The 24838-nt window shown below is 43.3% G+C and overlaps 1 protein-coding gene across 1 annotated transcript in view; it reads right to left on the bottom strand.

Moving 5' to 3' along the window:
- Positions 1–3453: 3453 nt before the first annotated feature.
- Positions 3454–24838, bottom strand: part of LOC138667881 (zinc finger protein 585A-like) — a 115378-nt gene continuing 93993 nt past the window's right edge. The window contains exon 14 of the mRNA XM_069755962.1: positions 3454–5362. Coding sequence (XP_069612063.1) covers positions 3939–5362 — 1424 coding nt within the window. The 3' untranslated portion in view covers positions 3454–3938. The remainder of the gene's footprint in view (positions 5363–24838) is intronic.

Genomic DNA, 24838 nt, shown 5'->3' with positions numbered 1-24838 from the left:
AGACAATGTGATTTTCTGGATTTTTTTTTCTCAGTTTGTCTCCCACAGTTGAGGTCTACCTATGATGTAAATTACAGACGCCTATCATCTTTTTAAGTGGTGGAACTTGCACTATTGATGACTGACTAAATACTTTTTTGCCCCACTGTATATACATACTGTATATATACACATACATATACGCTGCTCAAAAAAATAAAGGGAACACTTAAACAACAGAATATAACTCCAAGTAAATCAAACTTCTGTGAAATCAAACTGTCCACTTAGGAAGCAACCCTGTTTGACAATCAATTTCACATGCTGTTGTGCAAATGGAATAGACAACAGATGGAAATTATTGGCAATTATCAAGACACACCCAATGAAGGAGTGGTTCTGCAGGTGGGGACCACAGACCACATCTCAGTAACAATGCTTTTTGGCTGATGCTTTGGTCACTTTTGAATGTTGGTTGTGCTTTCACACTCGTGGTGGCATGAGACGGACTCTACAACCCACACAGGTGGCTCAGGTAGTGCAGCTCATCCAGGATGGCACATCAAAGCGAGCTGTGGCAAGGTTTGCTGTGTCTGTCAGCATAGTGTTGAGGCTGGAGGCGTTACCAGGAGACAGGTCAGTACACCAGGAGACATGGAGGGAGCCGTAGGAGGGCAACAACCCAGCAGCAGGACAGCTACATCAGCCTTTGTGCAAACAGGAACAGGAGCACTGCCAGAGCCCTGCAAAATGACATCCAGCAGGCCATAAATGTGCATGTGTCTGCACAAACGGTTAGAAACAGACTCCATTAAGATGGTCTGAGTGCCCTATGTCCACAGATGGAGGTTGCGCTCACAGCCCAACATCGTGCAGGACGCTTGGCATTTGCCACAGAATGCCAGGATTGGCAAATTCGCCACTGTCGCCCTGTGCTCTTCACAGATGAAAGCAGGTTCACACTGAGCACATGTGACAGATGTGACTGGAGATGCCGTGGAGAGCAATTTGCTGCCTGCAACATCCGTCAGCATGACCAGTTGGTCAGTAATGGTGTGGGGTGTCATTTCTTTGGAGGGCCGCACAGTCCTCCATGTGCTCACTAGAGGTAGCCTGACTGCCATTATGTCCCGAAATGAGATCCTCAGGCCCCTTGTGAGATCATATGCTGGTGTGGTTGGCCCTGGGTTCCTCCTAATGCAGGACAATGCCAGACCTCATGAGGCTGGGGTGTGTCAGCAGTTCCTGTAAGATGAAGGCATTGAAGCTATGGACTGGCCTGCCCATTCCCGAGACCTGAATCTGATACTCATACAGGCACGTGGAGGCCACACACACTACTGAGCATCATTTCCTTATCTTGAGGCATTTACACTGAAGTTGTATCAGCCTGTAACTTCATTTTCCACTCTGATTTTGAGCATCATTCCAACTCCAGACCTCCATGGGATATTACTTGTGATTTACGTTGATCATTTTTAAGTTTTATTGTTCTCAACACATTCCACTATGTAATGAACAAAGATTTACAACTGGAATATTTCATTCAGTGATATCTAGGATGTGGGATTTTAGTGTTCCCTTTATTTTTTTGAGCAGTGTATATATGTAAATGAGGGGCATTCATTAAAGATTTCCCCTGACCCACTTCTATTTAACACAGGACACCGAAACTGCACGTGTAAAAAGTCTCTATAGGTTACATGCCAATTTCCTACTCAAAACTGATAATGGTCTTGATTTTACAGGTGCTGAAGTGATATGAGGTTTGATAATGGACCCAGTTGAATACAGAGCAGTCAAGTTCCATTACTTGAAAGGCCACACACCAAAGGAGACAATCGATGAGATGTTTATGATGATGATTCCCCATCATATGATGTAATAAAGAACTGGCATCAAATCAAATGTGGTCTGCCTCCGGTGCAAACAGCTCCAATTCCAGGGCAACCCCATTCTGCTACTGAGGAACACACCATCTAACAAGTGGAGGTCGCCATTTTGGAAAATCACCACACAACCATTCGCCACTTAGCCCAAAATGTCAAGATTAGTGTGGGATCCGTGGAAAAATATCATCCAAGACAATCTTCACATGCATAAGGTATCTGCTCGCTGGTTTCCCTGGCTGCTGCCACCTTTTCAGAAGCAGGAAGCGTCCAATGCCCTCAGGCTCTATTGACGAAGTGCCATGGAAACCAGGAGGACTTTTTCAACAGATTCATCACACAGGAAGCTGGGTCCATCAATATGATCCTGAGACTAAAGTCCGGTCGATGCAATGGAAGCATCATGACTCACAACCCCCAAAGAAGGCTGGTGCCCAAACCTCGGCAGGCAAGATCATGCTCACAGTATTTTGTGACCAGCACGGAGTAGTATTGATGGATTTCTTAGCAAAAGGTACTATGATCACTGGGCAATACTATGCTTCACTGCTGCAGAAATTGCAGGAGGCCATCAAAACCAAGAGATGTGGCATACTCACCAAAGGTGTCCACCTTCTGCAAGACAATGCACCAGTTCACAACTCATATGCTGCCCAAATGAAAGCAAGCTCCTGTGGCTTTGAAATTCTACCGCATCTCCCTTATTCATCTGACCTTGCACCATTGGATGTCCACCTCTTTCCAACAAATAAGTTATTTTTGAAGGGCAAGCATTTTCCAGATGATATGACTCTGATTTCTGAAGTCATGTGGCTTTTGGAGCAACCTGTTGACTCCTACAACTGAGGTGTTTACAGTTGCTTAAAGAGATGGAAGAAGTGTGTGTCCCCAGATGGCACATATGAAGAGAAGAACTAATAACTGTGCCAAGTTTAAGTTTCAGTGTTTTCAGTCCACAGGAAGTGGGTTAGGTGAAATCTTTAATGAACTCCCCTTGTATGTATATATATATATATATGTGTGTGTGTGTGTATATATATATATATATATATATATATATATATATATATATATATATATATACACATATATATATAAACACACACACTTTGACAAATATTTCCTTTGAAAACAATATGCAGATGACAGAGCAATTCTCGATGTAAAAGCTCATGTTAAAATCGCATTGCAGTTGGATGGCAATTGCACTGCATTTGGATGTAAATCGGAAGATAGGTGTGAAAAATCAGACTGTACTTGCATCACACTTGCATTACACTCATGCAACTCTCGGATCGATTTTTCATACATTTAGTATGACTCTGGCCTTAAAAAGCATTTACTTTAGACAGCCAAAACAATAATATCACTTGATTGGAATTCAGTACCCCCCTTCATTAGAAGAATGGTTCGTAGAGATGGCTAGGAACCATGCTTTGGAAAAGCTGATGGTTCAAACACAAGAAGACTATTACAACCGCTACTAAATGGTTACACTGGGAAACCTTTCCCTATTTTCCACTCTACGAAACTAGGCTAAGGCGCCTTAAAGTTTGTCTCTTCTTTGCAAGTCCATAGACCAACAAATGGTTGAATACCTTTTATTATTATTTATATAGCACCATTAATTCCATGGTGCTGTACATGAGAAAAGCGGTTACATACAGCGTTATAGATATCCTTTAAAGTAAACAAATTTACAATGACAGACCGGTACAGAGGGGAGAAGACCCTGTCCTTGCGGACTTACCTTCTAGCCAATCAATGTCCTTACACTCTACTTGTAATCAAATCTACAGTATAAAGTTATAAATACCCATGGACCCCCATGACTTTTATTTTTCTTCTCATGTTTGAAGTGTCTTGCCTATCCATATACTACATTGAATTCATGATATTTGTACCATGATTATCCCTCTTTATTCATATGCTTTGATTCTTTATGTAATGAAGTGTATACATCACTCTTTTTCAGTTCTTCATTTTCCAGACTTTGATTTTCTGTTTATTGTTATGTTATGCTGTTACAAAATAAAAAAAAACTTTGAATTTGAAAAAAAAAGGAAATGGCTACTTTCCTGTGTGAGTTTTTAGATGTGTAACAAGATTTGTTTTCCGATTAAAACATTTTCCACATTCTGAACATGAAAATGGCTTCTCTCCTGTGTGAATTTTCTGATGTCTAACAAGACCTGATTTTGTTGTAAAACATTTCTCACATTCTGAACATGAAAATGGCTTCTCCCCTGTGTGAATTATCTGATGTTTAGCAAGTTTTGATTTAATACTGAAATATTTCCCACATTCTGAACATGAAAATGGTTTCTGCCCTGTGTGACTTATGTGATGTGCAACCAGACTTGATTTCTCTGTAAAACATTTCCCACACTCTGAACATGAAAAAGGTTTCTCCCCTGTGTGAATTCTCTGATGTGCAACCAGACTTGATTTCTCTGTAAAACATTTCCCACATTCTGAACATGCAAATGGTTTCTCCCCTGTGTGAATTCTCTGATGCATCATAAAATTTGATTTGTGTGTAAAACATTTCCCGCATTCTGAACAAGAAAATGGCTTCTCCCCTGTGTGAATTCTCTGATGTTTTAAAAGTGTGGATTTCTCACTATATCGTTTACCACATTCTGAACATGAAAACGGCTTTTCCCCTGTGTGAGTTTTCAGATGTGCAACAAGACTTGCTTTCAGATTAAAACATTTCTCACATTCTGAACATGAAAACGGCTTCTCTCCTGTGTGAATTTTCTGATGTTTAAGAAGTATGGATTTCGCACTATAACATTTCCCACATTCTGAACATGAAAATGGTTTATCCCCTGTATGATTTTTCAGATGTGCAACAAGATGTGTTTTACGACTAAAACATTTCCCACATTCTGAACATGAAAATGGCTTTGCTCCTGTGTGCATTCTCTGATGTCTAACAAAACATGATTTTTCTGTAAAACATTTCCCACATTCTGAACATGAAAATGGCTTCTCCCCTGTGTGAATTCTCTGATGTATAACAAGACTTGATTTCTCTGTAAAACATTTTCCACATTCTGAACATGAAAATGGCTTCTCCCCTGTGTGTGTTAGCTTATGTCTATCAAGATGTGATTTTTTTCTGAAACCTTTCCCACATTCTGAACATGGAACTGGTTTCTCCCCTGTGTGTACCATATGATGTCTTACAAGACATGATCTGTGTGTAAAACATTTTCCACATTCCGAACATGAAAATGGTTTCTTCCCTGTGTAATCTGTTTCATGATCAAGAGCCCCTCTGTGACCACTGTTTTGCATATTTGTCTTTGATGAAGGAGTAACAAGGACCTGTTGAAAAGGATCAGGTGACAGATTTTTTCTGATAACATCTTGAGGTGTATCTGGTTTAATGACATGTTCTTCATAAGTATCCGGTGCCATATGAAAATTATCTGCTGAAAAATCTGAGAATATCAGACATCCCTCAGTGCTCCTGGTAAAGTCACCTGCCAAGAATAAAAATGATTTTATTATTTTTCAGTAACATTGCATTGGAATTATAATAGTTTATATTATTATATACTTTATAACAGGTCTGTGTAAACTGGACAATAGGCCACAAAGAGGGACTGAGATCACAGTGTTAGGCCACCAGGTTATGTCCTTACAAATGTTCACTACTCTATTATAGCCACTTTTCAGGTCATGTTTCCCTGTGTCTGTCATGAATTTGTTCGAGTTACACATTCAGAAGAGACTCATAAAATGGATCTGTAATCAGTTTTATTAGGAGATTCCTTCTCATACATTTTCTGACAGGTACAAGCACTATAGCACAGAGCAAAGCACATTGAAGGAGATTGGTCATGTACACAAGTTATGGCTTTAGAGAAAAAAGTAAGGTATTGTGTATCTTTTTATTAATGTAACTAAACAGTGGAAACAAGAAAGGAGAACAAGTCCTTCATATTAAAGGATGGAAAGAAAGGTTTGTGGATGGTTTCTGCGCTTGCTGACAGTTAATGAGATGTATATCCCTGGATATAAAACGAAACAAGTATACTATACTTGTGGTCTTTCCTGATGAAGTCATTTGTACTTTGAAATGCGTAGAATAAACCACCATTTAGTTTTATATCCTGAGATATACCTCTCATTAACTGTCGGCAAGCGCAGGATCGTCATTCCTCTTGGTATCTGTTTTGATCTATGTGTTTATTCTTATGATGTAATGTCCATTGTCTGTATAAGTCCCCTCTAAAATGTAAAGTGCTACGGAATGTTGGCGCTATAGAAATAAAATTATTATTATTTTGTGTAAAAGTGCCAAAACATAAAAAAAAGATATAAATATGACATTGCTGTAATTGTACTAACCTGAAGAACAAAGCTGCCTTACCAACTTTACTACATGCATAACGTAATAATAAAAAAAGAAAAAACAGTTTCCGAATCGCTGATATTTCTTCATTCTGCCTCAGAAAAATCAAAATGGAAAGCGATCAAAAAACGTCATGTGGGGGCGTGGCCTGGACTCTGAGCTGAGCGGACGTGTCTGAGGAGAGCTCATCAGATTTCACCAGATTTAACCTCCACAACCACCCATAATCTGCCAAAGACCCCGGAATATTACAGCTCCATCATCCATATCACTGGGAAATCACATCTGAAGGGGCCCGATATCGGCGGATGCTGGGGCGCTTTCACTGAGGGACACCATTGCCACTTACCGACAGGAGCCTGGAACCGGAGGAGGATCACCGCCCTGATCGAGCGGACGGAGCGGAGACGAGAGTGCTGGCGCCAGAGACAGTGTCGGAGACCTTGGCACACCACAGGAAGGACTTGGTGAGTCAGGGAGTGACGGCGGAGCGGGAGGGAGACCACCTGTCACTGCAGCGGCGTCCATCTTGATCCTGGAGTGCTGAGGAGGCAGACAGATCGCGGCTCCTGGCGCCGGTGGTACTTCCCCGCTCCCCTCCTCCTGCGACTCCTCACACTTAATCCACCTGCCGCAGTCTTACCTGTCCGGTGTGGAGGAGCTAGGATTGCCTTCGGCGGGGCTGTGGGACTCCTGGTGCTCTCCTTCTCCCGGGGCTCTCTTTTGGAGCCAAACACCGCCATCTTGCCGAACGGCAGAGACAGAGGCAATAACCCACCTCTTGCTGCGATATAGCAGCACAAGATCTGCTTGGCTCCTGAGAGACTTCAGGCCACATCTCTACACGGAGTGGAAATCTCACTAGGGACAGCGATGATAATGTGTGCAAACTGTAAAGCGCTGCGGAATATGTTAGCACTATTTGAAAATAAAGATTATTATTATTACTAGAGGAGGGCGGTTTGCCGATGGGGGATAAAGTAGCTTGATGTAGCTGCCCCTGCCTCACATGCCCACATATTAATCTATAAAACCCACTTATATTTATGGACAAGCCCAAAAAGCGTGCTGGACAGTTTCTGGATACTAAAGCTCCCTCAGAAGACACGGATCGCTTTCTTACTACAAAAAAACAACAAAGAAATACTAGATTCATGTCCTCTTCCAAGATCCCTGGGGAATGTCCTCTTCTCAGGATTCTTTAGCCGTGCATAGCTCTCATGATAGAGCAACAGATGAGGGGGATGATAATTCCGAGTTCCCAGATGACTTGACTTAGTAAATTTATCAGAACTCTTCCCACTAAATGTGACTTGGAGACATTCGCTTGCAGAATTGAAAACTCTTATAAGAAGGAACTGCAGGTTCTAAAATCAGAATTCACCTCTAGAGTGGAAGACATAGAGAAATCCCAGGAACTCATCTTGCAGGAACTACAAACCCACAGAGAGGTAATAACAAACCATGCTATGAGACTGGAGGACATGGCAACGGGATTGGAGGACTTGGAGAACAGTAACAGACGTAACAACATTAGAATACGTGGCCTTCCTCAGTCTGTGAGCCCGTCTGAGCTGGATATTACAGTACAAAAAATGTTCCTTGAGATCTTAAATGATAAGAAGGCAGGCTCCATAGAATTTGACCGGATTCACAGATCCCTTGGACCTAAACCGTTATCAGATTCAAGGCCTAGAGATGTCATCTGCAGAATACATTATTATAAAGTTAAAGAATCTATTATGATTAGTGTTGAGCGATACCTTCCGATATTTGAAAGTATCGGTATCGGATTGTATCGGCCGATATCCGAAAAATATCGGATATTGCCGATACCCAATACCAATACAAGTCAATGGGACACAAATATTGGAATGTATCCTGGAATGGTTCCCAGGGTCTGAAGGAGAGGGAACTTTCCTTCAGGCCCTGGGAACCATATTCATGTAAAAAATAAACAATAAAAATATGGATATACTCACCCCTCCGGCGGACCCTGGACCTTAGCGGTGTAACCGGCAGCCTCCGTTCCTAAGAATGAGCGGGTGAAGGACCTTCGATGACGTCGTGGCTTGTGATTGGTCGCATGATCGCTCATGTGACCGCTCACGCGACCAATCACAAGCCGTGACGTCATCGCAGGTCCTTCACTTGCTCATTCTTAGGAACGGAGACTGCCGGTTGCAGCGGTTACAACCAGGGCGTGTCCGAGGGTGAGTATATTCATATTTTTTTTTTCTTTATTTTACACATAAATATTCATCCCGATCCCGATTCCCAATATCGCAAAAATATCGGAACTCGGGATCGGAATTCAGATACCGCAAATATCGGCCGATACCCGAAACTTGCGGTATCGGAATGCTCAACACTAATTATGATAGCAGCCAGACAAAAAGGCACCATCACCTTTTGTGGAGCTCAGATTCTAATACTCTCGGATCTGTCTAGATGGACTCTACAGCTAAGGAGAGCCTTGAGACCACTTCTATCTCTCCTTAAAGAAAAAGATATTCTTTACAAATGGGGATTCGCATTCCAGCTGATAGCCTTTAAAGGAGGGAAAACAGCAATTTTTCATAATTTCGGTGACCTGGCCACTTTCTCGGGAACTTTTGAATTACCACTAACTGATCTCCCTGATTGGCTGAGATCTTCCCAGCTCCCAGACATCCCACCGAGATGATTGAAAGCTCAACATGCCAAACAACATAAGAAAAATGGTTCTGCTCCTTGCCAGACTTGAGGGGACTCTCTTCCTCTTCCTCCTATTCTCAGAATATAATACCCTGCATACACACATCCTGACAGGTCATTCTGACCTCTGGTCCGGTATGCGTTGGGTTTGCCCGTGTTCAATAATACGGTCACTTTTCAACCAAGTGGACTCCTCAACTTATGATATGTTAAGGAATGGAAGGTCTAGTTATCCTCTCTACAGTTTGCATTGTTTAGTTAGAGCTTAAAGTTAATTCAAGTGGGGTCAGATGTCGGATAATTTTGATAGACCTTAATTAGTGTTTTCTGCTAGTTATTATTTTGCTTAGGCCATGGGGGTGGTGGGCGGAGGTTGGACCTCACCTTCGGCTGTTTTTCACCCTAACTGATGTGTCTGGTGGACTCTCGACACACCACCACATCACGATTTCTTCTTATAGGTGTACATTCACCACATACTAAATTCTTCTTTTTTCTTCTCAATCTGTTTGTTTCCTCTTCTTCTCCCTTCTCTTTACTGTTTCATCCCCAATTCCTCAACCTATTCCCCACCCTGGAACTACATATGAATATTCAGGGGATCCGGTATCCGTTCTCATATAACCAATTCCTCAAACAACATCTTGATTATGGCTGGAGTTAAATTTTGTTCCTTTAATGCTAAAGGGTTAAACATACCAGAAAAAAGAAAACAGATCTTGTACTCCAATCATAAGCAACGTGTCTCCATTTTGCTACTTCAGGAGACTCACTCTAAGACTGGAGTGACCCCTGATTGTACATCCTTTTACTACCCGAAGTGGTACCATAGTACAAACCCTCACTCCAAGTCTAGGGGAGTGTCAGTGGGTTTTCATAAGTCCTTTCTTCCAGAAGTCCTTGACTAGGTGATTGATACGGAGGGGAGATTTATTTTCTTGAAGTTGGCTTGGAGATCTCGTGAACTTATCTTGGCGAATGTTTATTTTCCTAACCAGGATCAGCAGAAATTTGGCTATTCGTGCAAAAAGTTTCTGGAGAAATTTGCAGGTGACTCGCCAATTAGTCTTGGAGGTGACTTTAACCTTCCAATGAACCCTCTAATTGACGTATCAACGGGTAAGTCCTGTTATTCTCCGTCCTCTTAAAAAAGTAAGAAAGCAGATGAGTGATCTCCGCCTGGTCGACGTGTGGAGGGCTCTCCATCCGGATGCGAGAGATTATAGCTTTTATTCACGGGTACCCTCCACTTATAGAAGAATTGATTATTTTTTTGTGTGTCCCACTCCTTACTGGAGCTCGGGGTGGGGGCGGAGGTGGGGTCGGTGTTGTGGTCCGATCACGCTCCCATTTATTTTTAAATGCAACTGGACTCCTTTGCGAAATCTAAGTTTTCTTGGCGACTAAATGAGAACTTATTACAGGATCCAATGTGTACCTCTGAGATAAAACGATCTATCGAGGGTTTTGTGGTGGACCATGCTGTGGACCCCACGTCTCCTTCAATAAAATGGGAGGCCCTGAAGAGTATCTTGAGAGGTGTCCTTATCTCACAGGGTGCCCGCCTTCAGAGGTTTCGCATAGCAGAAATAGCTGACCCCTCCTCCCAGATTTCTAAACTCGAGACACAGCATAAACAAGACCTTTCCCCGCTTACCCTGTCATATTTATCCACAGCCAGACAAAAGTTACTCACAATACTAGATCAGAAATCCTTAGGGAGAGAATCAAGAGCCGTTTCTATCACTTAAGTAAAAGTGGCAAATTTCTGGCAAGAGCTCTACATCCACGGGGACCACAAACATTTATACCATTCATAAGAAATGCCAAGGGTAAGATAGCCCATAGTACACGGGATATATTATCCAGCTTTTATGATTACTATAACTCCCTGTATAATATAAAGGGTCACTTTAAGGATCTTCCAGCCCATTCATTCCATGATAAAATCAAAACTTATATACAATTAAACAAGTTGCCCGCTGTTTCGGAGGAGTGCCTAGTGAATCTTGAGGAAGACTTTTCTTTGGAGGAGGTCACCTCTGTAATTGGGAACCTGAAACCAGGTAAGAGTCCTGGTCCCGATGGTTACTCAGCGGGATTCTATAAATAGTTTTCGGATCTGCTGGGCCCTCCATTCCTGGCCGCATGTAATTTTGTGGCATCGGGAGGATCCTTTCCTCCACAAGCTCTAGCAGCCCATATAACGGTTATCCCGAAGCCAGAGAAGGATCCCTCGCTATGTAGCAGTTATCGTCCTATCTCACTTATCAATATTGATGTTAAAATTTATGCTAAAATGATCGCTAAAAGATTAAGTTGTCTCTTGTCCCACCTGATTAATCAGGACCAGGTAGGTTTCGTTCCAGGAAGAGAGGCAAGGGATAACACTATAAGATCTATTTCTCTAATAGACAGAGCAAACAGGACAGGGAATCCCATGTGTATATTCTCAATCGATGCCGAAAAGGCCTTCGATAGGGTGAGTTGGGAGTTTATGTACCAAACGCTAGAGGGCATTGGACTGAAAAAGAAAATACTGAGGAGTATCATGGACCTTTATGAGTCTCCTTCTGCACAGATTAAAGTTAATGTCTCTTTGTCAGATTCTTTGCATATACGAAACGGCACAAGGCAGGGGTGTCCTCTATCACCCTTGCTATATGTATTGACTATGGAACATTTGGCCAATGCAATCCGTACTAACCCATCTATAAAAGGGGTGAAGATCCTATCAGAAGAGCACAAGTTGGCACTATTTGCTGACGATGTGCTCATGCTCATTACCTCCCCCATAACCACTATACCCAATATTTTATCGGAACTGCATTGCTTTGGTCAACTGAGCGATTTCAAAATAAATTCCCATAAATCAGAAATATTAAACATCTCTTTACCATCCTCCCTAGTTTCTCAGCTACCCTCCTTCCCGTTTAAATAGCGTTGTGATTCCCTTAGAAGTTAGGTTTATACCCAGATATCTAAGACATCACAATTATATGAGGCCAATCATAAAATAGCTCTTCGTAGAGCAGAACTTGATCTGGAGAAATGGAATAAATTGCACATATCCTGGCTTGGGAGGATCAATACGATAAAAATGGACTTATTACCATGTCTCCTTTATTTTTTCAGACTATTCCTATGGTCATACCCGCCTCCTTTTTCTCCAGACTCAAGACAATTACAAGATATGTGTGGTCGGGCAGATGTCCTCGCTTGTCGTATCAGTTATTAAGCAGATCTAAACGAACGGGAGGATTGAGCCTCCCTAATTTTCTACTTTACAATTATGCCTCCCTCGGAACCTGCCTCTTAGATTTATATCATCATAAACATAAAAAAAGAGTGGATTTAGAATCAAAGATCTTAACGAATAATCCCAAAGTAAACATTTGGCAGGAGGGAAATATGAAGGCTCAGAGAGAGAACCTACCCTATCTCACAAGAAACTTGACTCTTTTTGTTAGACACAATAATCAAAAGCTTAATATCTCATCCATACCAGGCCCCTTGACCCTGATTTTTGATAACCCAGACTTCCCTGCGGGCCTGGATAAAGTTATATTCCTACATAAATACAAAGATAGCCATCCGATAGTCTATGATTACATAACCCAATCTTCTATAAAATCCTTGCAGTCCCTCTTTGGAGAGACGGGACCTCCCCCCGGCTTGTAGCTTTTTTATGAACAAATTAGAAGCTATATAACCAAAATATCCAGACAGGTTGATTTATTTAGACCTCTTACTCCCTTTGAGTCGGCTTGCCTGGATGGGGACCCTTCAACATACACGTATCACTCCTCTATAAAATGTTCCAGGAGCATCAGGTGTCTACATTTGATCCTCCAGCTTTCTTCTTGAAGTGGGAAAACGACTTGCATAAACCATTAACATTGGAGGACGGGAATAAGAGTCTCCTCCACACGTTCAGATCTTCATTATGTGCAGACTTCCAAGAGAGAAGTTATAAATTGTTGACTCATTGGTACAGATGCCCAGACAGCATTCACACTATGTTCCCTACTACCCCAGATACATGTTGGAGATGTGTGCGCCGATAAGGTGCTCTCCCCACTTCCTCCCTGTACAGTCATCGCTAGGAACCATATGTACATAGTGATGACTATGCAGGGAAGAAGTGGGGAGAGCACCTTATCGGCGCGCACACCGGAGGTCACTGGAGCGGAAGTAGCCGACACCTGCGCAGAAGATCCCTGAATGCAGTGCCCATAGAAAGGAGGATGAGGTATGTATTTCTGAGGGAATGTAGGGCGCAGGCGCTGGATTCCGGGGTCATAACTGGTGTGCATGGGAGGGGGATAGTATTACAATGGAGACAGGAGGCAGGGACTTATACTAATGATTTCCTCCTTGCCCAAGGGCGTGAGGTGCAAAGAAGAAATCATTAGTATAAGGAAAGAAACATTTCTCAACAAGACCGCTAACATGAGGCATACAGGTAGGACTAGTGTAACATCTTATCACCTGTATGCCCATATTAATAGGTCATATATGTCCTGGGGGGTGACAGATTCCCTTTAAATAGTTGTAAAAAACTAATAATGAGCCACCTCTTTGTAACCTGTGAACCAAGACTTGCCGAGATGCGATCACTCTAGGGTTACCCTTTACATCTTCTCCATGAAGATATAACTCCTACTAAAAAATAAATTACCTATATACCTTTTGGGAAATATTTCCATCCAATCAATAAGAAGGTGAATCAATTAATAATAAAAAACATTGGCATATCCTAGGACAGGCATACCCCAATATTTCAGAATTTCTTTATTTGCCATAAAAGACTACCTAATATTAAGAATAAATTAGTGCGCGCTGACACTGGGAGTAAAACTAAACTTTTTTTTTTTATCAACCAAAACAAATGGGACTTTTCAAAGTTTGAATTGTGCGCAATGAAATAATGTGATTAAGGGGAAATGTTTCACTCACCCCCGAACAGGTAGGCGTTTTGAAATCAAGGTTTAATTTTACTTACATGTCGAATAGTGTATTTTAAGGAAAAAGGACATTCTGTTGCACAGCTTAAAGAGGTTGTCCACTACCTTTACATTGATGCCCTATCCTTTTGATAAATGTGTGATAGGCCAGGGTCCTGCAATAGACACCCCCGCAGATCAGCTATTATCGGTGTCAACGGTGGCTGCCGCGAGCCGGAAGTACTTATTTGCTGGGCTGGTTGTTCAAGTGCCAGACCCCGGCCTATCACACAACACTGATGCCCTACCCTAAGGATAGAGCATCAATATAAAAGTAGTGGACCTCTTTAACCCCTTTCTGCCATTAGACGTACTATTGCGTCCATGTGGGGTGGGCTTTACTTCCCAAGGACGCAATAGTACGTCATATGCGATCGGCAGCGCTCACAGGGGGAGCGCCGCCGATCGCGGCCGGGTGTCAGCTGCCTATCGCAGCTGACATCCGGCACTATGTGCCAGGAGCGGTCAAAGACCGCCCCCGGCACATTAACCCCCGGCACACCGCGATCAAAGATGATCGCGATGTGCCGGCGGTGCAGGGAAGCACCGCGCAGGGAGGGGGCTCCCTGCGGGCTTCCCTGAGCCCCCCGCAGCAACGCGATGTGATCGCGTTGCTGCGAGGGTCTCACCTCCCTCCCTCCCTGCTCGAGCCCCGGATCAAAGATGGCCGCGGATCCGGGTCCTGCAGGGAGGGAGGTGGCTTCACAGAGCCTGCTCAGAGCAGGCACTGTGAAGCAGCCTGCACTCCTATCAGATCGGTGATCTGACAGAGTGCTGTGCAAACTGTCAGATCACCGATCTGTGATGTCCCCCCCTGGGACAAAGTAAAAAAGTTAAAAAAAATTTTTTCAAATGTGTAAAAAAAAATAAAAAAAAAATATTCCAAAATAATGAAAAAAAAAAAAAAATATTATTCCCATAAATACATTTCTTTATCTAAATAAAAAAAAAAAAACAATAAAAGTACACATATTTAGTATCGCCGCGTCTGTAACGGCCCGACCTATAAAACTGGCCCACTAGTTAACCCCTTCAGTAAACACCGTAAGAAAAAAAAAAAAAAATGAGGCAAAAAACAACGCTTTATTATCATACCGCCGAACAAAAAGTGGAATAACACGCGATCAAAGAGATGGATATAAATAACAATGGTACCACTGAAAGCGTCATCTTGTCCCGCAAAAAACGAGCCGCCATACAGCATCATCAGCAAAAAAAAAAAAAGTTATAGTCTTGAGAATAAAGCGATGCAAAAATAATTATTTTTTCCGTAAAATAGTTTTTATCGTATAAAAGCGCCAAAATATAAAAAAATGATATAAATGAGGTGTCTCTGTAATCGTACTGACCCGAAGAATAAAACTGCTTTATCAATTTTACCAAACACGGAACGGTATAAACGCCTCCCCCAGAAGAAATTCATGAATAGCTGTTTTTTGGTCATTCTTCCTCACAAAAATCGGAATAAAAAGCGATCAAAAAATGTCACGTGCCTGAAAATGTTACCAATAAAATCGTCAACTCGTCCCGCAAAAAACAAGACCTCACATGACTCTGTGGACCAAAATATGGAAAAATTATAGCTCTCAAAATGTGGTAACGCAAAAAATATTTTTTGCAATAAAAAGCGTCTTTCAGTGTGTGACGGCTGCCAATCATAAAAATCCGCTAAAAAACCCGCTATAAAAGTAAATGAAAAAAAGGTATTTATTTCCATTTTCCCATTAGAGTTAGGGCTAGGGTTAGGGCTAGGGTTAGGGCTAGGGTTAGGGCTAGGGTTAGGGCTAGGGCTAGGGTTAGGGTTAGGGCTAGGGTTAGCATTAGGGCTAGGGTTAGGGCTAGGGTTAGGGCTAAGGTTAGGGTTAGGGCTAGGGTTAGGGTTAGGGTTAGGGCTAGGGTTGGGGCTACAGTTAGGGTTGGGGCTAAAGTTAGGGTTAGGGTTTAGATTACATTTACAGTTGGGAATAGGGTTGGGATTAGGGTTAGGGGTGTGTCTGGGTTAGAGGTGTGGTTAGGGTTACCATTGGGATTAGGGTTAGGGGTGTGTTTGGATTAGGGTTTCAGTTATAATTGGGGGGTTTCCACTGTTTAGGCACATTAGGGGGATCTCCAAACGCGACATGGCGACCGATCTCAATTCCATCCAATTCTGCATTGAAAAAGTAAAACAGTGCTCCTTCCCTTCCGAGCTCTCCCGTGTGCCCAAACAGGAGTTTACCCCAACATATGGGGTATCAGCGTACTCAGGACAAATTGGGCAACAACTATTGGGGTCCAATTTCTCCTGTTACCCTTGGGAAAATACAAAACTGGGGGTTAAAAAATAATTTTTGTGGGAAAAAAAGAGATTTTTTATTTTCACAGCTCTGCGTTATAAACTGTAGTGAAACACTTGGGGGCTCAAAGTTCTCACAACACATCTAGATAAGTTCGTGGGGGGGGGGTCTAGTTTCCAATATGGGGTCACTTGTGGGGGTTTCTACTGTTTAGGTATATTAGGGGCTCTGCAAACGCAATGTGACGCCTGCAGACCATTCCATCTAAGTCTGCATTCCAAATGGCGCTCCTTCCCTTCCGAGCCCTCCCATGCGCCCAAACGCTGGTTCCCCCCCACATATGGGGTATCAACGCACTCAGGACAAATTGGACAACAACTTTTGGGGTCCAATTTCTCCTTTTACCCTCGAGAAAATACAAAACTGGGGGCTAAAAAATAATTTTGAGGGGAAATTTTTTTTTTTTTTTTTCACGGCTCTGCGTTATAAACTGTAGTGAAATACTTGGGGGCTCAAAGTTCTCACAACACATCTAGATAAGTTCCTTGGGGGGTCTAGTTTCCAATATGGGGTCACTTGTGGGGGGTTTCTACTGTTTAGGTACATTAGGGGCTCTGCAAACACAATGTGACGCCTGCAGACCATTCCATCTAAGTCTGTATTCCAAATGGCGCTCCTTCCCTTCCGAGCCCTCCCATGCGCCCAAACGCTGGTTCTCCCCCACATATAGGGTATCAGCGCACTCAGGACAAATTGCACAACAACTTTTGGGGTCCAATTTCTCCTGTTACCCTCAGGAAAATACAAAACTGGGGGCTAAAAAATTATTTTTGTGGGAAAAAATTTTTGTTTTATTTTTACGGCTCTGCATTATAAACTTCTGTGAAGCTCTTATTGGGTCAAAGTGCTCACCACACATCTAGATAAGTTCCTTAGGGGGTCTACTTTTCAAAATGGTGTCACTTGTGGGGGGTTTCAATGTTTAGGTACATCAGTGGCTCTCCAAACGCAACATGGCGTCCCATCTCAATTCCTGTCAATTTTGCATTGAAAGGTCAAACGGCGCTCCTTCCCTTCCGAGCTCTCCCAGGCGCCCAAACAATGGTTTACCCCCACATATGGGGAATCAGAGTACTCAGGACAAATTGTGCCGCAACGTTTGTGGTCCAATTTCTTCTCTTACCATTGGGAAAATAAAAAATTGGGGGTGAAAAGATAATTTTTGTGAAAAAAAATGATTTTTTATTTTTACTGTTCTGCATTATAAACTTCTGTGAAGCACTTGGTGGGTCAAAGTGCTCACCACACCTCTAGATAAGTTCATTAGGGGGTCTACTTTCCAAAATGGTGTCACTTGTGGGGGGTTTCAATGTTTAGGCACGTCAGTGGCTCTCCAAACGCAACATGGCGTCCCATCTCAATTCCAGTCAATTTTGCATTGAAAAGTCAAATGGCGCTCCTTCCCTTCCGAGCTCTGCCATGCGCCCAAACTGTGGTTAACCCCCACATATGGGGTATCAGCGTACTCAGGACAAATTGTACAACATCGTTTGGGGTCCATTTTCTCCTGTAACCCTTGGTAAAATAAAACAAATTGGAGCTGCAGTAAATTTTTTGTGAAAAAAAGTTAAATGTTAATTTTTATTTAAACATTCCAAAAATTCCTGTGAAGCACCTGAAGGGTTAATAAACTTCTTGAATGTGGTTTTGAGAACCTTGAGGGGTGCAGTTTTTAGAATGGTGTCACACTTGGGTATTTTCTATCATATAGACCCCTCAAAATGACTTCAAATGAGATGTAGTCCCTAAAATAAAATGGTGTTGTAAAAATGAGAAATTGCTGGTCAACTTTTAACCCTTATAACTCCCTAACAAAAAAAAATTTTGGTTCCAAAATTGTGCTGATGTAAAGTAGACATGTGGGAAATGTTACTTATTAAGTATTTTGTGTGACATATCTCTGTGATTTAATTGCATAAAAATTCAAAGTTGGAAAATTGCGAAATTTTCAAAATTTTCGCCAAATTTCCATTTTTTTCACAAATAAACGCAGGTAATATCAAAGAAATTTTACCACTATCATGAAGTACAATATGTCACGAGAAAACAATGTCAGAATCACCGGGATCCGTTGAAGCGTTCCAGAGTTATAACCTCATAAAGGGACAGTGGTCAGAATTGTAAAAATTGGCCCGGTCCATAACGTGCAAACCACCCTTGGGGGTAAAGGGGTTAAATACCAAGTATTGGAACAGATTAATGTCCCTAGGAGAGAAGGTAATGAAAAAAATCCTCCTCCGTAGAGAGAAATATTGGATCTATACACCAAATACTCTGTCTCCGAATAGTCTTAACAGAGACTATGAGGTTAACCGCATAATGTGACTAGGATTACTAGATTTTCCTTCCTGAATTTTGCTTCTGTTTTATTTTTTACTTTAGACATCCCAGATGTGCTGACTGAATTTTGGATACATCTTCTCTTCATGGAATCATATACTATGCGAGTGGATATATATTTTTCTTTTTATGATGCTTGAAAGATTTGTCAAGTTGAATAAACATGAGATTATACAGAGGGGGAAATAAGTATTCAATCCCTTGTTGATTTTGTAAGTTTTCCCACTGACAAAGTCATGAACAGTCTATAATTTTAAGGGCTGGTTAATGTTAACATTGAGAGATAGAATATCAAAAATAAAATCCAGAAAAACATATTGTATAAATTATATAAATTTATTTTCATTTTGCAGTGAGAAATCAGTATTTGAGCCCTCTGGCAAACAAGACTTAATACTTGGTGGCAAAACCCTTGTTGGCAAGCACAGCAGTCAGACATTTTTTGTAGTTGATGATGAGGTTTGTGCACATGTCAGGAGGAATTTTGGTCCAATCCTCTTTGCAGATCATCTCTAAATCATTAAGATTTTGAGGCTGTTGCTTGGCAACTCCGAGGTTCAACTCCCTCCATAAGTTTTCTATGGGATTAAGGTCTAGAGACTGGCTAGGTCACTCCATGACCTTAATGTGCTTCTTTTTGAGCCACTCCTTTGTTGCCTTGGCTGTATGTTTCGGGTCATTGTCTTGCTGGAAGACCCAGCCATGACCCATTTTTAATGTCACTCAGGATTTTATGGTACATGGCTCTATCCATTCTCCCATTGACATGGTGAAGTAGTCCTGTGCCCTTAGGAGAAAAACACCCACAAAACATAATATTTCCACCTCAATGCTTGACAGTAGAGACAGTGTTCTTTGGGTCATAGGCAGTAGTTCTTTTCCTCCAAACACGGCGAGTGGAGTTCAATTTTTGTCTCATCTAACCACAGCACCTTCTCCCAATCACTCACAGAATCATCCAGGTGTTCATTGGCAAACTTCAGACCGGCCTGCATATGTGCCTTCTTGAGTAGGGGGACCTTGCGGGCACTGCAGGATTTTAAACCTTCATGGTGTGAAGTGTTACCAATGGTTTTCTTGGTGACTGTGGTCCCAGCTGCCTTGAGATCATTAACAAGTTCCCCCATGTAGTTTTAAGCTGATCACTCACCTTCCTCATGATCAATGATACCCCATGAGGTTAGATTTTGCATGGTGCACCAGATCAATATCGATTGACAGTCATTTTGTATTTCTTCCATTTTCTTACTATTGCACCAACAGTTGTCTCTTCTCACCCAGCATCTTACTTATGGTTCTGTAGCCAATTCCAGCTTTGTGCAGGTCTATAATCTTGTCCCTGACACCCTTATAAAGCTCTTTGGTCTTGCCCATGTTGTAGAGGTTAGTCTGATTAATTGAGCTTGTGGACAGGAGTCATTTATAAAGGTGACTATGTAGAACAGCAGTCTTTAATGCAGGTAACGAGTTGATTAGGAGTGTCTAACTGGTCTGTAGGAGCCTGAACTCTTAATGGTTGGTAGAGGATCAAATACTTATTTCTCACTGCAAAATGCAAATAAATGTATATAATTTATACAATATGATTTTCTGGATTTTATTTTTGATATTCTATCTCTCAATGTTAAAATTAACCTACCCTTAAAATTATAGACTGTTCATGTCTTTGTCAGTAGGCAAACTTACAAAATCAGAAAGGGATCAAATACCATATACAGTGGGGCAAAAAAGTATTTCGTCAATCAGCAATAGTGCAAGTTCCACCACTTAAAAAGATGAGAGGCGTCTGTAATTTACATCATAGGTAGACCTCAACTATGGGAGACAAACTGAGAAAAAAAAATCCAGAAAATCACATTGTCTGTTTTTTTAACATTTTATTTGCATATTATGGTGGAAAAGCATTAAGCTACTTACTGGTAGCGGCATTTTTCGGAGGCCCATGACAGCACACGAGAGAGGGGATCCGCCCTTAAGGAACAGGAAACCTACAGATACAAAAGGGCGGCACCTCTCCCCATGCATCAGTTGTATTTCAGAGCCTGAGAGGACTGCCGCGGTTAGTGGTACACCAATATACATTATATACATTTTGAAACAAAATAACCCATTATTGTAATAAGACACCATACGTGAGATTTACATATTACGCTATATACATATCAGGAAGTGCTACCCCCACGTGAATAGGGAGGGAACTAAGGGTGCTGTCATGGGCCTCCGAAAAATGCCGCTACCAGTAAGTAGCTTAATGCTTTATTCGGACTCCCATGACAGCACACAAGAGATTTACAGAGATGTAAGCTACCTTAGGGAGGGACTATAGATTGTAGCACCCTTAACCCAAAGGAAAGATCAGAGGAGGACCCCAAATCCAACCGATAGTGTTTAAAGAAAGTGGAAGGGGATGACCATGTGGCCGCCTTACATATCTGCTCCACTGACACTCCAGATCTTTCCGCCCAGAATGACGCCATGGCCCGGGTGGAATGTGCCTTTAGATTCTGCGGAGCTGGCCCCCCACCTGCTGTATAAGCTAGAGAGATAGTTTCCCTAATCCATTTAGCCAGTAAATATTTTGATACTCTAAACCCTTTCCTTGGACCTTGGAAGGAAAGAAGCAGTGCCCCATCTTTCTTCCAATTATCAGTAGCTGAAATATACTGAAGAAGAGATCTCCTGACGTCTAACGTATGAAGCTCCTGCTCTTTAGGATTAGAGGGATTAGGAATAAAGGACGGCAAAACGATCTCCTGTGATCTATGGAAACGTGACGCCACCTTTGGTAGATATGCTGGGTCTGGTCTAAGGACTACTCTGTCTGACAAGATTTCAGTGTATGGAGGAGCTCTGGAAAGCGCCTGTATATCCCCTATCCTGCGAGCTGAGGTTATGGCAATCAGGAAGGCTGTCTTGAGTGTCAACATTTTGATCGAGGCCTCCTGCAGAGGTTCAAAGGGGGGTTTAGTGAGAGAGGACAGAACTAAATTTAAATCCCATGGAACTGTTTTGTCTTTATGCACTGGTGTGGATCTACTAACTGCCTTCATAAACCTTGCTATCCAGTAGTTATTAGCTATATTACAGGAAAACAGGGCACCTAAAGCTGAGACCTGTACTCTAAGGGTACTAGGAGAGAGTTTTAACTCGAACCCCTTCTGTAGGAACTCTAAGATTTGTTGTATTGGCACCCCGTCTTGGATATTAAATTTTGAACAAGTCAAAAACTTTCTCCAAGTCCTAGAGTAGATTCTCGTAGTTATTTGCTTTCTACTCTTTAGGAGTGTCTCTACTAAGTTTGGAGAGAAGCCTTTCCCCACTAATAGTGACCGTTCAAACTCCACGCCGTTAAATGGAGCGCCGCCACTTGTGGATGGGAGATCGGTCCCTGAGAAAGCAAGTTCGGGATCTCTGGTAGTACCCAGGGGACCGCTACGGACATTGTCTTGAGCCAGGCAAACCAGGTTCTTCTGGGCCAAAAGGGGGCGATAAGGATGACTTTCGCTCGATCCTCCCTGATTTTCCTCACCACTAGAGGTATCAGGTTCAGTGGTGGGAAAGCATAGGCCAGTGGAAAATCCCATTTTATCAGAAACGCATCCACCGCCAGTGGATTCTCCCTGGGATTTAGGGAGCAAAAGAGTTTTACTTTTCTGTTGTTTCTGGTGGCGAATAGATCCACCACTGGTTGACCCCATCTGCGGACGATAAGATTGAAAATGTCCTCGTTGAGAGACCATTCTCCCTGTTTTAACACATTTCGGCTGAGGAAATCTGCTGCCACATTTTCTTTTCCTTTGATGTGAAGAGCTGTCAAAGATAGAAAATTGAGCTCTGCCACCTGGAACAACCGACCCGTGATCTGCATTAAAGTTTCGGAACGAGTTCCCCCTTGCCGGTTTATGTAAGCGACCGCCACTCTGTTGTCCGACAGAATTCTGACGTGCTGGCCCTGCAGATATACGAGGAATTTTTTAACAGCCAATTCAACCGCCAACAACTCTCTTTGGTTTGATGAGAATGTTGTGAAGGGTTCCCACTGTCCCTGGACCACCATGTCCCCCATATAGGCTCCCCACCCTGAAGAGCTGGCATCTGTGGTTATCACGTGGGTGACATCTACCATCCAGGGAACCCCTGCTGATAAATTCCGTTTATCTAGCCACCACCTAAGGGAATTCAATGTTATCGGCCTCAACGTCAATTTCCCATTCAATGCGCCTCCTAAGGCTCTGTCATGGAACAGGACTTCTTTTTGTAGGGACCTGGTGTGGAACTGAGCCCACTTAACTGCTGGAATGCAAGATGTGAGTGACCCAAGTAGAGACATTGCTCCACTCAGTTCTCTGCCTAGAACCTCCTGACTGTGAAAGGTTTTTAAAGGACTCCTTAACCTCCATTTTAATCATCTCTTTGAGACTGGCCGTAATAGAGGAGGATTCTTCGGCTACCTACGGGGATAAGTAAGGTAGACTAGAGTGTAAAATCTACATGCTATACCCCCTCCCCTCCTTCCAGAACCTCACCGACTGCTGGATACAGGGGTCACATAGTTTTTTAGGGTGTGAGTCAGGCAAGGGAACCCCGCAGATGGCACATTCCCTATGCTTCGCCTTACTGACGTTTTTCCTTCCCTGCATAAGACATATGAGGGGAGACTAGTCACTAAGTGAACTTTCTCGAAGATCACTTACCAGTGGCTGTTCACACCCAGAAATACCGAAGCACGAGGGGGATCCTTTTTGGCTGACCCTCCAGACCCCTGTCTGGAGGAGCTTCTGCGGCCCGAACCATCGCTCCTCTTTTCATGTTCCTTCTCCTTGGGTTTCTGGGATGCTTGTTCCAGCAGCACAACCTGCTGATCCTGATCCGATTCCATCTTTAGTAAATTGGAGCCAGAACCCGGGAAGACGCTGCTGGAGCCGCCTTATAAAGCCCCTCCTTCGGTCAGCGCACCTTGCCCAGCTTGCTTGTTTAATTTTCCCGCCCTCCCGCAGCTGTGGGGGATCAATCGACGCTCAGGAGGGATTGCGGCATGATCTCCGGTGGGCGCCGCCATCTTGGAGCCCCTGCGCATGCGCAGGAGCTCACCGACCCGGAAGTCGTCGCCGGCTCTGCCTCCCGACGTCACCACAGCTTACAGCGCTTCCTGTCAGCACTGCAGCCATCGTGGAACGCCGAGGCCGGCCAGCTACGTTCCGATCGGCGCTCCCTAGACGCTGCCGCCCCCCCGCACAGAGAGACCCATAGCACACGGGAAGGGCGACTTACCATATGCTGGCCCCGGAGACCGGACACCCCCTGGCGACCGCTCCTCGCTGCCTAGTCACCGCCGTGCCGCCCTGCCAGGGCCACCGTGACTACCTCAGGTACCCGCACCGGCTGAAGTGGGAGACCCCCTCACCACCAGAATCGGTCCGGCCGGCCTGGACTCATGTAGATTCTATAGGCATCCAGTCCCTTCAGGAACAGGAAACCAACTGATGCATGGGGAGAGGTGCCGCCCTTTTGTATCGGTAGGTTTCCTGTTCCTTAAGGGCGGATCCCCTCTCTCGTGTGCTGTCATGGGAGTCCGAATAAATAAGTATTTGGTCAGAAACCTGTAGTACCTGTAGTAATGGCACCTATTTAAACTTGTTATCAGTATAAAAAGACACCTGTGCACACCCTCAAACAGTCTGACTCCAAACTCCACTATGGTGAAGACCAAAGAGCTGTCAAAGGACACCAGAAACAAAATTGTAGCCCTGCACCAGGCTGGGAAGACTGAATCTGCAATAGCCAACCAGCTTGGAGTGAAGAAATCAACAGTGCTGCACAAACGTTATGGCCCCATATAGTGCTGCACAAACGTTATGGCCCCATATAGTGCTGCACAAATGTTATGGCCCCATAGATACTCCATACAGACACTTGCCCCATTTGCTGTTGCTGCGATAAAAATAAATCACATACTCACCACTCCATCGCTCAGGCCCCCGGCACTTTCAATAGTCACCTGCTCCTCGTTCCGGCGCCACTCCATCTTCAGCACTGACGTTCAGCAGAGAGCGCGCACTAACCACGTCACCGCACCCTCTGACCTGAGCGCCACTGCTGAAGATGGAGCGGTGCCGGAACGAGGAAAGGTGACTATCGCGCAGCGCTCCCCTCCCCGATATACTCACCTACTCCTAGCACGGTCCCTGCAGGTCCCTGCTTCCCCGACACCGCAGCTTCGTC

Source organism: Ranitomeya imitator, chromosome 2 (assembly GCF_032444005.1).
Source record: "Ranitomeya imitator isolate aRanImi1 chromosome 2, aRanImi1.pri, whole genome shotgun sequence".
Lineage (NCBI taxonomy): Eukaryota > Metazoa > Chordata > Amphibia > Anura > Dendrobatidae > Ranitomeya > Ranitomeya imitator.
The sequence above is the reverse complement of the archived record's forward strand: the minus strand, read 5'-3'. Positions and strand labels throughout refer to the sequence as shown.